At 44.5% G+C, this 14,313-nt stretch overlaps 1 protein-coding gene across 1 annotated transcript in view; it reads right to left on the minus strand.

Annotated features, from left to right (window-relative positions):
• The window catches only part of VWA3B (von Willebrand factor A domain containing 3B), a 176,973-nt gene that overhangs the window by 6,776 nt on the left and 155,884 nt on the right, over positions 1–14,313 (minus strand). Inside the window, exons 23-26 of the mRNA XM_090281768.1 lie at positions 13,344–13,455; positions 10,889–11,013; positions 9,771–9,908; positions 7,677–7,777 (exon numbers count right to left, since the gene is read on the minus strand). Of these exons, the coding sequence (XP_090137894.1) occupies positions 7,677–7,777; positions 9,771–9,908; positions 10,889–11,013; positions 13,344–13,455 (476 nt within the window). The remainder of the gene's footprint in view (positions 1–7,676; positions 7,778–9,770; positions 9,909–10,888; positions 11,014–13,343; positions 13,456–14,313) is intronic.

Genomic DNA, 14,313 nt, shown 5'->3' on the forward strand with positions numbered 1-14,313 from the left:
TCCTTGGTGTTTCTTTGCTTCGAATATCTGTCCATTGTTGACAATGGGGTGTTAAGGTCCTCTACTATGAGTGTGTTGCTGTTGATATATTTTTTGTAGTCTTCCAATATTTTCCTTATATATTTTGGTGCACCTATGTTGGTGCATATATATTTATGAGGGTTATATCTTCTTGATGGATTGTTCCCTTATGTATTATAAAATGTGCTTCTTTGTCTCTTTTATGGCCTTTGCTGTGAAATCTGCTTTGTCTGATATAAGTATTGCTACCCCAGCTTTTTTTTTCATGTCCATTTGCTTGGAATACTTTTTTCCATCCCTTCGCTTTCAGTCTGTGTAGATCTTTTGTTTTGAGGTGTGTATCTTGTAGACAGCATATATGTGGGTTATGTTTTCGTATCCAATCTGCTACCCTATGTCTTTTGATTGGAGCATTTAATCCATTTACATTTAAGGATATTATTGACAGGTATTTATTCATTTCCTTTTGTTCCTGTGTTCCTCTCCCTCTCTCTTTTTCTTACAGCATTGCCTTTACCATCTCTTGCAAAGCTGGTTTGGTGGAGATGTATTCTTTTAGTCTTCCTTTGTCTGGGAAACTCCTGATTTCACCTTCCATTTTGAAGGAGAGCCTTGCTGGGTAAAGTATTCTTGGTCATAGGCCTTTGTTTTTCATTGCTTGGAATATTTTTTGCCACTCCCTTCTGGCGTGTAGTGTTTCTGTTGAGAAATCAGTTGATAGCCTTATCAGAGCTCCCTTGTATGTTATTTGCTGTTTTTCTCTTGCTGCTTTTAGGATTCTCTCTTTGTCTTTGAATATTGCCATTTTAATTATGATGTGCCTTGGAGTAGGCCTTTTTGGATTCATTTTCTTTGGAACCCTCTGTGCTTCCCGGACTTACATGACTTTTTCCTCTCATCAAGTTAGGAAAATTTTCTATCATGACTTTTTCAATCAGGGTTTCTATCCCTTGTTTTTCTTCTTCTCCTTCCTTTATCCCAATGATTCAAATATTGTTTTGTGTCATGTTGTCCTGCAGTTCTCTTAAAGCCTCTTCACTCTGTTTCAGCCTTTTTTCATTTTGTTGTATTGTTTGGGAATTTTTTTCTACATTGTCCTCTAACTCACTGATCTGGTCCTCTGCTTCATTTAGCCTGCTTTTGATTGATTCTACTGTGTTTTTCAGTTCAGAGATTGACTTCTTCATTTCTTCCTGGTTCTTGTTGATAGTTTCTATGTCTTTTTTTATGCTAGTGTAGTTTTCAGTAAGCTCCTTATAGCTTCCCCAGAGCTCTTTATAGCTCCCCTGGAGATCATTATAATTTTCTTTAGTTCATCGAGTTCATTGAGCTTCCTCATTACTATTGTTTTGAATTCCATGTGAGATAGCTTGCTCGCTTCTATGTCATCTATCCTTCCTTCTGGGAATTCCTCCTTTCTTTTTGGTGGAGTGTTGTTTCTGTTTGGTAGGGTGTTATTCCGCCTCCCCATTTTGGGCACTGGTCTTGTTTCTGCTTCTTAGATTGATCTGATTTTTCTGCCTTTATGGTGTGAATTTCTTGTATATAGTTGTTGAGCTGCTGTCTCCAGTTGATGCCACTTGGATGCGACCAGTCTGCCTAAGTGATTTCTCCCGTAGCACTTGGGATGTTTCTGTACTGAGACCAAGTTCGCTGCTCTCCCAGCTCTTTCTCAAGGGCCAGCACCCAAAACTTATTACAAAGTGCCTCTAGTTCATTTCACTGTCCTTTGTCCTCAGCCAGAGGCGAGTGCCTTCCCTCGTGAAGGCTGGGGGCGGGTTGACCTGTTGTGCACCAGGGCGGGTGGGTCCAAGGCAGACTGGTTGCTCTCTTGTTCCAGCAGAGGGGGAGGCTTCTACTCGCCAGTGGGCGGGTTTGTTGTGGGCCTATTGGGGTGGGTGGTGCATTGGTTTCATGCCCACTGGGGCATGCCTGGGTGGTACCTGAGCCCAGTGGCTGGTGCATTGGTTTGGTGCCTATTGAGGCGGGCCAGAGGTTCCTGGGCGTGCGGCAGCGGTGTGCACCTACATGCAGCATTGGGTGCACTAGCCTTGCGCCCGTGCACCCAGGTAACACCCGAGCGCGGTGGCCAGTGCATTCATTTGGCACCTGTTGGAGCCAGCTGGGTTGCTTGTGCGTGTGTGCGTACTAACTTCATGCCTGCTGAGCCATGCCCGGGGAGTTGGTTTTCGCCCCCTGGGGCGGAGCCCCAGACACCTGTGCACAGTGGAGGTGGGTGTCTGTGAGCTCTGGCCGCCCTCTGTTCTTGCGCCCACTTGGGTGTGAGCGAGTAGCGCCTGGGAAAGTGGCCTGCACATTGGTGTGGCGCCTATTGGGGTGGGCCAGGGGTGCCTGCGCACCACAGCCTGTGTGCCCAGCGGGTTGATTTTGCGCCCGTTGGGGCGGGGCCACAGGCACCTGAGCATGTTGGAGGTGGGCGTCTGTGCCTGTCCGCTGGTGTGTTGATTTTATGCCTGTTGGGGTGGGCCTGAGGGGCACCTGGACATGGCGGCCAGCGAGTTGGTTGCGTGCCTGGGTCAGCGAATGGGGGCACCTCCCTGTGCGCACTCGCACGACCCAGGGGGCGGGGGTTGGGGAGTGGGCAAGTGCACTTCTGCGCCTGTGCTCCTCAAGAATCTCGTCCCACCCCTAACCTATCCTCCCCTCTCCGCAGACTACAAGGGAAAAAGAAAAAGGAAAAACGCATTCTTACATACACAGCAGTACGCTGTTTCTTGCCTCTCAGAGCCAGATGCCACCTGGCCCACTGCTGGCTCTGCCAGTGAGCACAGCCCTGCTCTCCTCCAGATTCCTCTCTGGGGAAGCCTGTGGTCACCAAAAAGCCTTTGTGTACTTCCAGCTGCAGCTCTGGAAGCCAACCCAGTCAGAAATCCCATCTCGTCCCTTTTTCCTCCTCTATCTTCACCAAACAGGTCGCTCCCAGATGATCTTCTCTGATCCAGCAGTGCCAAGGCTCAACTCCTGCCAGTGTCCAGATGTTAACTGAGATGTTCTGTCTGCAATTAGTCCAAACTACACACGGGTCTTGGGAGCTAGAAAGCGCAGCCTTCCCTCACCATAAAGGGTCTTAAGTCTGAGAGGAGGGAATTCTTATTTTTTAATGTTATAAAAAATTAATTAATTATTTTTAAAAAAGACTAATATAGGAAAGGGTGAAGCTGGGGAACTTACATGCATGACCCATGGACATGAACTAAGGGGGGTGGGATTGCTGGGGGCGCGGGCATGCTGGGCAGATGGGAGCAAAGGGGGAAAGAATTGGAACTACTGTAACAATATAATCAATAAAATATACTTAAAAAAAAAGAATGAAGGGAGGATGAATTCCAACTCTGCTGGGAGGGATGTTCAGTCACATGACACCAGCTACAGGAATTCAGTTCAGCTCTGACAGATGTGCCCTGCCTGGAGCAGCACTTGGTTCCTAGCCTGTGGGTGGTTGAGTATCTCTACTCAACCAAAAGCCAGAGCATCAGACCCAACAGGCACACCTCCCCTGCAGCAGCCAAGGTCACAGCCTTCTGATGTGAGCTGGGTGGTCAGGGAAGAACTTGGGGCTGTGAGTCCATGCCAAATGGGGGAAAATTCCTCCTGGTCCCTTGGCCTCTTGGAGTTATCAAGAAGGTGACATGGGCGAAATTACATGGGTGCTCTCTAAATGGAGAGAGTTACAGGCAGGTTAATTTATCTTTTCACTCAGAACAGATCTCACTGATGCCATAAAAGGTACTGAAGGAAAGGGAAGGCAGTCATTTTCCTCCATCAGATACACACTTCTCTCTCAGCTGTGCCATCAGAGAGTGCAACTGTCATTTGACAAAGGAAAGAGAAAATCCATAACAGCTTCATGCAATGTCACATTGCAAATACAACAATAGTAAAATTATCTCCTTTAACTAATCAAGAACGAAGAACATAGCCAAATGGATAAACATATTTTGCAAGCCAAACTTGCTAAAATATCTTCAAAAATCATCAAAATCAAATGTCAAATTTTGAGTTGAAAATGAAAATTTGCATCAGCTCTGGTCATATTCAATTAATTTTGAACCCTTTTCGCTTCAAATACTTACTTCCTGACTTCACTGTGCACCATCATGAGTTAGGAACCAGTAGAGAGGACTGTAAAAAGTACTCTCAGTTGTCCCGAACTGAAGGCCCCAAGAGGAAAGAAAAAGAGGGCAAAGGGTTGACCGCTGGATGTCTGGCACCCCAGTCCAACTTGCTGTTTGGCGCCATGTACCTCTTCTCTTACCAACCGAAACAGATGGTTATAGTGGATTCAATATTATAAAATTAAGTTTAGTCAAATGATGTCCTGTTCACATTGAAACTTATAGTACATTTCTTTGATAGCCCTGAAGAAAACATGAGGATTTAAAAACTTAATGTTCTCATTTGGCATAAAGGGAGATGCCAAATGAGAATGACCAAAGGGAGATGGTACATTGATAAAGTGGGGAAGAGCTCCTGATGAGAAACAACCTAACAAAAGGAAATCCATGTAGAAACAAAGCAAGACCTCCACCTTTATTTTGTGTACTCACATATGCCTGTCCTGATTATAGAAACAGAGACAGATTAGTGGATTGGATGTGACCTCAGATTAGGAGAATGAAGTTCAGTCTCTTGCTAGCAGAGAGGCGGCTAGAGCAAAAACAGTGGGCATTACAATGGGGAGACTAGGGAATCAACCAACACTTCTGCTCTATAAAGCACTAGAACCTAGGGTAAATAGCAGCCAAGAGCTTTAAGTAAGGCCCGGGGTAGCACACTTAAAGGCATTTCTCAAAATAGAAAGAATTAAAATTTAATTCTAAAATAGTAATTGACAATATTGAATTTCGTGAAAATGGTTAATCATATTCTTTTATAATGTACTATAATTTGGATATCATACTATTTGAGTAGGATTTTGAGAGTAACAAAAATATGCTATTATTTTAAAGGAAAATATACTCATCTAGAAAAAAAGAGTGAAGGGTTGTAGTGTGTCCTTTCAATAGTCATATCTTATGGAAGGATCCTCTATGAAACTATGTACTCCTGGAGGTGTGCTGATTGGCATCCACTAGGATTTGTTTGTTCATTGGTTCATTCTTCAAATAGTCATTGGGCACATCCTCTGAGCAGGATCCTGGCAGCCAGGATTTGGAAGGAGGAGAAGGTGGTCCCTGCTTTCAGGGACTCATGCCCAATAGGAGTGATGGTCATGAAAGTGCAGACCCCACACAAGGGAAGATTCCTGTAAGGAAACCTCTCCAGGATGCAGAGGGGCCCCCATTAGCAGGAGAGCTGGCAATCCAGAACACAGCAGAGTGGTGGTGATGCTCAGGGTTCAATACTGGACTTCCTAGGAGGCCAAGGGCAAAGGACAGCACTCCAGGGAGGACTTAGCCTATGCCAAGACACAGAACCTTAAAAAGCGTTGGTGTGGGGGAAAAGCTATCAGCAGTTTAGTATAGTCAGTGTGTAGAGGTGTTTTGGGAGTTGGTTGGGGGTGGCCAGGGAGAAGTGAGGCTAGAGAGGCAGGCCTGGGTCCCCCAACAGCAGGCTAAGCCAGAGTTGGAAGGGCACAGAGGGCACTATGAGATATGTTGAAGTGGGGGCTGGGTCACACAGATTTGTGCAGGAGGAAGCTTCCTCTCCTTGGGCCTCATGGGACATGGCTAGGACAGCAGGACAAGGCAGGAGGCAGGGCGCTCAGGAAATGGGAGCACGTGACCTAAGGCAGCCTGGGTCCAGCAGAGCTGAGAAACATTTGCAAGTCAGGGTCAATATAACCTGGAAACCAATGGACATGGGATGTGAAGGACAAGAAGATGCCCAAGACAATCACCAGATTTCTGCTTGGATGATGCTGACTGGGGGTGGAATGTGAACTGAGACAGGGAAGGTGAAGAAAGGAGCACTGGGTTTGTGAAGATCCACTATGACTTCAGTTTTAGGTGTGTGGAGTTTGAGATTCTGCATGCACAGGTGGATGGCTGGAAATACTCTGATTCCCATCATGTGCCAAGCCCCTGCTTTATGCCAGGCCTGGCCATGATTATCCCCAGTCTTTACACCACCCTAACCTGACAATGAAGAACAAACTCAGACATAGGCAACCTGCCCAGGGGCACACAACTGAGGGTGGGGCTGGAAAAAACCCAGGTCTTAGTTCCAAAGCCCTCTCCAGCATTATCAAGGCTGCGCATCACAACAGCCCATCCCAGGATGCAAGGGAATGGCAGCAACCTGGGCTGGAGAGGGAGCTAAGAGGCTCTCAGTGCAAAGGTAGCCATGGAAGCAGCAGGTGTGGGAGCCAACAGGCAGGGAGAAAATCCTGAGGGAGGAGGAGCATTAGGATGGGGTATTTAGAGAAGGGGTGGGGGGTGGTTGACCATCAGATGCAACCAAGAAAGGAAGCACAGTCAGTGGAAACAGAGACCTTTGATGAGAGTGTGGGAAAGGTCCTGGGTGGCCACTTGGAAACAGTTTTTGTGAAGGTGGTGAAGGAGATGATACCAGAGGTTAGGGAGCAAACAGGAGGCAAAAGAGTAGAGACATCAGAGCTCAGACTGCACTTATGTTTGGTAGTGATCACTCTGCAAAACCAAGGGAGGTCTATTGTATGCATGCATGGGTGCATGCACCTGTGTAAACAGGGGAGGCAAACTTGGGTTTTCACTGAGGTGAAGGAATCAGTGGAGAGGAGCTAAGGAGAGAAGAGAGAAGAATCCAGGGATGGCTGATGGTGCAAGAACCTGGGCCGCAGGGATGCATCTCTGAAGGCTGGTGGATAGATCAGCTTTGGATGAGAGGACAAAAGGATACAACTTTCCAAAAGCCCAGATGCGGGAATAAGAAGTGGAGGAGAGAATGTCCTATGGTTTATGAAGTACAAGGTGAGACCTTTGGGAGAATGAAGGTTGACACACAAACGTGACTTGCAAACTCCAAGTGAAGGTGGAGGGAAAAGCCTGGATCCCTTTTCCCAGCCCTTGCTCAAAAACCCACCTTCACCTCCAAGGTCATGGCTCTGACTCTGACCTTGATGCCTCTAGTTGACCCCATGGACTTGGGTTTTTGCCTGTTTTCCAGGCTTCAGCTTATTCTTGTTGACTACTTTAACCAACTTTTCCAGCTTTAAGAAGTAGTCCTGGCTCAGAGGAAAATGTATTTACCATTCTGTAGCCCCTGGAACACCCCCCCCACACACACACGTACCTGGGTACAGACAAGCCAGGGCCCGCACCTCACTCTCGCCCCCATGGGGACAGGCAGATGAGTGAGTGGCCCCAATTGCAACCTCATATAACCTTTGCTTTATAGACTTCATTAGAAGGCCTTGAATCCTTACAAATAAAAGGGGAATAAATTCCTTCATATTCATGACAGAAAGAATGCTTTTCTGAAAGGTTGGTAAAATCATGTTGAATCTGAGATTAGAATCAGATAGACAAATAACCAGGAGATATAAGGTGTGACATTGAAGGAAGAATAATCATAGAACTACATTTTAAGCAGGAAGTTCCCCACCTCTGCTTTTCTCCCCAAGTACTTAGAGATCATTAATCTCAACTCAGAAACTGATTAAAGGTGCAAAGATATAAATAAAACTCAGGGAGTAAAAAGTTGGGTCCACTTACACTTTTGAGTCCTCTTGAATTGGGGGTGACTTTATATGAGAGCAAGAGAGAGCATACTTGTTTTGGCTGATCTTTATAAGTGCACTCCGAGGGCAAAATTCCTGTAATAATACCAAAGAGCTAACTCAATTTAAATCAGACATACCCACAAGTCAGATGTAATTTTATTCTAGCTCAACCCATTATAATAGCTACTAGCCATTATCCTATCCAGAGTGATACTTAAGAGTGCAGTTTAAATACAGAGCCCAGCTTGACAATTATATGCTGAATAAAAGTCATTGTTGAGTCCTCGCTGTCATTTCTCCATATCCTGGATCATTTGCCAAGTCTATTTACATAAGATGTGGTGGGTGCACACACACACATTGTTTATGTAACTGCTGTCCTATCTTTATTTTGGCCTTGGCCATCTTTTCCCTGGACTTATAAACTATCACCACCACCCTCTGATGAATGCCCCACCTGCAGCCTCATGAGTCTCCCAGCATCTCCATCAGAACTGTTTACAGTGTCCATTCCTCCCCACCCCCACCCTGACCACGCCACTCTGGTTTCCAGGGCCTGACTGCCCTGTGGGTAAATCCAACGTCCTTTCTGGGCTCTAAGTCTCTTATCCAGAGAAGCTGAGTCAATTGCTTCATCTCTTCTCCCTGGCAAATATCTTCATACCACAGTCAATAATATTTTTATTCCGTAGAGTAGGCAGTCAGCCACGGAGGTTTAGGGTGCAGATCATGGAGCCAGACTGCCTGGGCTCACATGCCTGCTCTACTCTGTGAGACTGAACCTCTCTGCTTCACTTTCCTTATCTGAAAATGGAGGTAATGGCAGTTCCCACTTCACATGTTCTGAACACTCAGTTGTTCACTATGGGTAAAGCACTTGGATTAGTACCTGGGGCACATACTAGATGCCTAATAAAGTTAGTCACTATGATTTTATTTGCTCCTTAGCTCACCAATGTATTTTCCAGACAGATTAAGTAGTCCATCCAAAGTTATTTCCATTAGAAACATCACTTATGCAAATAAGTTAGAAAGCAGTTGAATGGTGAGAGCGCTCTCTCATCAGGGCTGTGTCATGGTGCAAAGGCGACTAGGCCACAGTCTTGCAGTTAAGGAGCTGGGAGGCTGGTGAGGAAGCCAGTGCAGGGAAGGCACAGGACAGTGTGCAGGGAACTCTGAGGGCCTCAGCAGGAAGTCACAACTAGGCAGAACCTTTCAAGTGCCAGGAGCGTCCATGGAGAAAAGATGGGAAGTTACAGCCAGGGCCTTAGGAAAGGCCACTGGGCTCGGGAAGCAGCCGTCCGTGGGGCTGGGAGCTAAGCTCACGGGGCTGGCCCAAAATGTGCTGGCATCAAACTATGCTTTTGCTTTTCTCTTCTTCTTTTTAAAATTTGCAATTATAATTTACATTCAGTATTATTTTATATTAATTTCAGATGTACAGCATAGTGGTTAGACAATCATATACTTTACAAAGAGGTCCCCCAATATTTCAAGTACACAGCCAGCACCACACATAGTTATTACAGTGTTATCGACTACATTCCCTATGCTGCACTTTACATTCCTGAAGCTGCACTTCTTTTTTTGAGGTTGATGGGAAGTATATTGTGGGGGAGGGGACATCAGGCAGGCAAGTGACATCATCAGATTTATAAACTGATAACAATTTTTTCTAAAACTTTTAGGAAAAATCCATTGGGCGGAGTGTCAGGGGAGCATAAGGCAAGGGCTTTCTGAGCAGCAGCAGGAAAGCAAGAGACAGTGGAGCTGGAAGAATGGGAAGGACCCTGAGGAAGCCAAGTGTGTTCCCAGCCGTGAGGACAGAATGGGAGCTAAGAAGACCATTAAATGGAGGAGTGGGAGGTGGGGATGGGGGCACAGCTATTTTAGTAAGGGCAGATTTATGTCACAGAGCAGACAGAATCCAGACCACAGGGAGAATAGATATAGTTAGGAAAATAATTTCTTCAAGACACCTGGCAGTGCCAGGAAAGAGCTAGGTGTGGCCCACAAAAAAGGCAGCGGTAGAGAAGCCACTTCCTGCCTTGTGACACAGTCCTTTTCTAAATGCAGTTCTACTTACTCTCCGGTTGTTACACTTCAAAACTGTGTAGAGTTTATCTTCGGCCACATCCTGATTTGGAACTGCTATGACAATGGCTGGGACATAGAAGTCAAATCCCTTGGGGATCACAATTTTGGCAAATACATAATCTCCAACCTATAGATGAGATCATATTTCATAACATACATTTTGCTTACAGATCTTAGATAATATTAATATAATTAATATAATTAATATAATATCGCATGATTCTAAATTTCATATACGCCATTTTTTCTCAGAAAAAATCAATAGTTCTAAAATTCTTTGTACTCATTGGGCCACACCTGGAATATAGTGATCCGTTTGGGGAAGCTACATTGTACAGAGTAGGACTTTTTCACCCATCTAGGGTCGCAGGGACAGCCAGCAAGATGGTGAAGAGTCTGGAAACATACCCTACTAAGACTGGTGGAAGGAACCTGGAGTGTTTCGCATGAAGACCAAAGAGAGATATCAACATTGTCTTCGTGTACCTAAGGGTCTGTCATGCAGACACAGGAAAGGAGCAGGTTTGTTGAACATTGGCTCTAAGCTCACAGTTGGACTCCGTGGGTAAGAGTTATAGAGAGAGCTTCCAGCAGAAAGGACACCTTGGGAAGGGACACACAGAGGCCGCTGGGCATTTGTGAGGAGAAAGTGCACTGGGAGGTGGGGACAACCAGGTGACATCCTCTGAGTGCACGCAGTGCTTTTCCTCCTGGCTCACACTGTCCGAGAAACCACAGCAGTGGACTTCTGGAGGGCTTCTCCTTTACTTTCTGGCCTTGGTTTCAAGGAAAGCATGACCTCTGTCCTTGTTTTAAATCTATTCTAATATATTTGTTTGCAGTTCAAGTTTCAAGAGCAGTAGCAGCTACAGCAACTCCCTTTCCTGACCATCTATGATCTGTAAAGTGTTAGCAGGTCAGGGCCATGAGCAAAGAAATCTCCAGGCAAGGGGTCATAGGAATAGAGGTCATTGCTTTTCCTGTTCTAGGGCATCCCCTCTGCAGGAGCCCAACCAGAGCTCAGCAAAGGGCCCAACAGTGGTCGCACCATCCTCAGAGCACTGGGAATGCTGAAAAGGGACTGGGGACAGGTGCTGGAGCAGGTACCTGGAGCAGCGGGCAGGGCATGGCGCCCCCCACAGGCGTGATGAAGGAGATGGGCACGACCTTGGTGTCTCCGTACCAGAAGCCCACCAGTGCGTGGGTGGGGCTTAGGCACTTCTTCACAACCCCTGGAAGGAATCAAAGTTAAAATAAAATGTGAAGACCAGTAATGTCTGTTCTCTTGGGCTGGCCCCATGCTGTTGACTGTGCTGAATTATAGCACTTGGCCTGTCCAGATCAGTGTGTCCCCTCGATTTCCCCACCAGATAGTCCACTAGGGTGGACTGTCCCTGGGCAGGGAGATGCAGTGCTCTGGTCTGGGCACCGCTGAGCTGGGTGTCCGGGGACCGCACACAAGCTTACTCACCCAAGTCACTAGCAACTGTCCTGATGGGGCATGTTGTTCTTAGAAACCAATATCCTTTTCCTGGACACTTCCTACCATCTGGTTTCCCTATTTATTTAGTTTACCTATATCCCCTTCGATATATAGTGCTTAAAAATATTGAAAATCAATGCTTAGATATTAAATGTTGTTAGATTGTGGAAGTGGAAAGGAAATATGAACTCCCACCACCAGTATTAGGTAAATGAAAAGGTAACAAGATTGACGCACATCCCACAGCTTACTTAAAATGTACAGAAAAAAGGGTGAGGACCAGAGCTAGCTGGTTTTTGCTGCCACCCTGGAACAGTTAGCACTTCTAGTTAACAAATAACCACATTGTTCAGAATGGACGTGAAAAGCTGAAAACCTGGCTTATCAGGGTGCTGAAAGGCAAGGAGGAAGAGACATTTCCTCTGCTTCCCCAGACTGGCAGCAGTAGATCTTCAGCAATTTTTAATTTTTAACCACAGAGATGGTGCTGAGGAAAACTTTGGGCCAATTTACTTTTCTCCAGGACCCTGGCCAGTAAACTGATCCCAAACCCTTAATCTAGCCATTTGGAATCCAGTCCTTTTTAGCATTTTCATTCAACTGCCAAATTCACCTTGGACCCCTCTCCAGGGCTCAAATTCAGAAGACCAAGCAGGGCTAGCCCTGTGCTTGCAAAGAAGGGTTTCATGCCTTAGCCTGTGAGCTCATCTCGAATGCTCAGACCCATACTTATACATTCATCCAATCTACTCCAAAGCACATTTATCAAATTTCAAAGAAAATGTCTAGTTGTCAGTTCTACACGCATGCCCACTGGAAACCAAAACTCCGGCTGAAGCGTATTTCCCACTTAAAAAAGACTTAATTAAACATAACAAAGAATTCTTCTTCTAATTCTGAGTCTAAAGAGGAAATCTGTCTAGAGACAGAGATTTTGAGACAGCAACACAAAAGTAGTGTACCTACAATCCATCATGTCCCAGACATACTTCCTTACCTCTCTGTGCGCACTACCACCTCTGGTAGGTGTCATTATCTCCTTATGGCTCAAGTCAGGGACAGAGTGACATCCTAATCCACTCCTTATCCACTCTTCACACAGCAGGGGGAGCACCCTTTTTTTAAAACTTCAAGTGTGATTGTGTTTTCTCCGTGCTTTACTATGTGGCTCCCCAATAAAATCCACACTTCTTAACATGACCTCTAATAAATGGCCCTGTGTTTACCTCTGAAGAGCCTCATTATTTTTTACCCATCCTTTGCATTCTAGTTCCAGCCATAACCTATTTTATTTCTCCAGATGTGAAATATTTTTCTTCCCTATAAATCTTCATCCATGTTATTTCCACCATCCACAAAGCTCTCATTTGAACTTCACCTAGCTGATTCCTCTAGGATTATGTGCCCCAGAAACTCTTGGGCAAACCTCTGAGGTCCAGCCACACTGGCCTCTTCCTGCTATGTGCCATGTGCACTCTGGCCTCAGGACTTCGTGCTGCTATTCCCTCTGCTTAGAACTCTCTTCCAGATAACCTCATGGCCTGCCCCTCCTCCTTTAAGTCCTCACTGCTGTGTCACCTTCCCTGGAAACTGCATGAACCACCATATTTAGAATTGCAACTTTCACCTTGACACCTTCAACCCCCTTCGTGGCTTGCTTTTTCTCTCTATACGGCACTGTATCTAATACACTACATATTTATTTGGTTGCTTATCTGTCTCCCTCACTAGAATGCAATCTCCATGAAGACAAGAATTTCCATCTGTTGCTCACTACATTAGACTAACACTTTAGGAATATTACGTACATGGAATATAGTATATGTGTAGCAAAAACCTTTTAATAAACAAGCGAGAGATTAAAAATAAATAAACAAATGAGAAATTAAAGTAAATATATTTCCTGGCTATTCTTCTCCCACACAAAATGATGGTGAAGCCCCATCATTTCATTTTAGAAGTGGAATATCCTAGTAAAGCTATGAAATGTCAGTGTTCTAGGGAAAGCACAGTTTGAGATCCTCTGGTCCCCAATAACATATTGTTTAACAAAGAAATATTACATGATAATATAGCTACCTGGAAAATAGAAGCCATTTTCATCACATCTTGCAATAACCTTCTGACCTTTAAGGTGATCCAATTTTTTGGATTTGATTTTCTTTGTTGAATTTCCTTGAAATTTCTGTTGCTAAAAAGATAAAACATTAATAATTGATAGAAAAAGTTAATGTGGTGAAAAATCACAGGTTAAGGTACCTCAGGATTCTCTGTTGATAACCACAGGACATACATTGTACTGGACACTCTTTCTGGGGAACTTTCTGTTTTCTGTTATTGGGAATAAACTTTTAACACGAAACTGACCTGAGAACCATGTCTACAGAAAGTGAGACAGAATTTCCTGTCTAAACCTAATCCAGTTTTGTTAAAACAAAATTGAAGCAAAAAAGCCAGCCTTTTTTCAGAGAATTTAACCAGGATCCAGAGTCCAAAAACATAATATTCAATATATCCATTATATAATCCAAAATGCAACATACAAAAAAGCAAGCCAATATGACCAGTTCTCAAGGAACAAAGCAAGCAATAGGTCAAAATACTAAGATAACCCAGGTGTTGTAATAATCAGATAAAGGCTTTAAATCAGCAATTATAACCATAGCCCATGATGTAAAAGCAAATGCTTTTGAAGTGAATGGCAACATGTTTTCAGCACAGAAATAGAAACTATAAAAACCATGAAATTGAAGTTTTAGAAGGAAAAAATATCTGGAAGGGCTCAATAGTAGAATTCATATGACAGAGGAGACACATCAACAGAAATTATCCAATCTGAAGAATACAGAGAAACAAAGATTTTAAAAGATGAACAAAATCCTTCCTGTTTCAGATAACGCCTTCAAAGCCCAGCTCAGTTATAATCTCCCTGGAAAGATTTTACCAGGCAGTTTCAGAAGAAGCAAAGGTATATCCTTACAAAGAATAAAATTTAGCCATTTATATATGATATGTACAGAAAAGGCAAATTTATTGATTAGTGGTTACC

The sequence above is a fragment of the Furipterus horrens genome, unplaced genomic scaffold (genome assembly GCF_987537825.1).
Source record: "Furipterus horrens unplaced genomic scaffold, mFurHor1.1.pri manual_scaffold_6, whole genome shotgun sequence".
Taxonomy (NCBI): Eukaryota; Metazoa; Chordata; class Mammalia; order Chiroptera; family Furipteridae; genus Furipterus; species Furipterus horrens.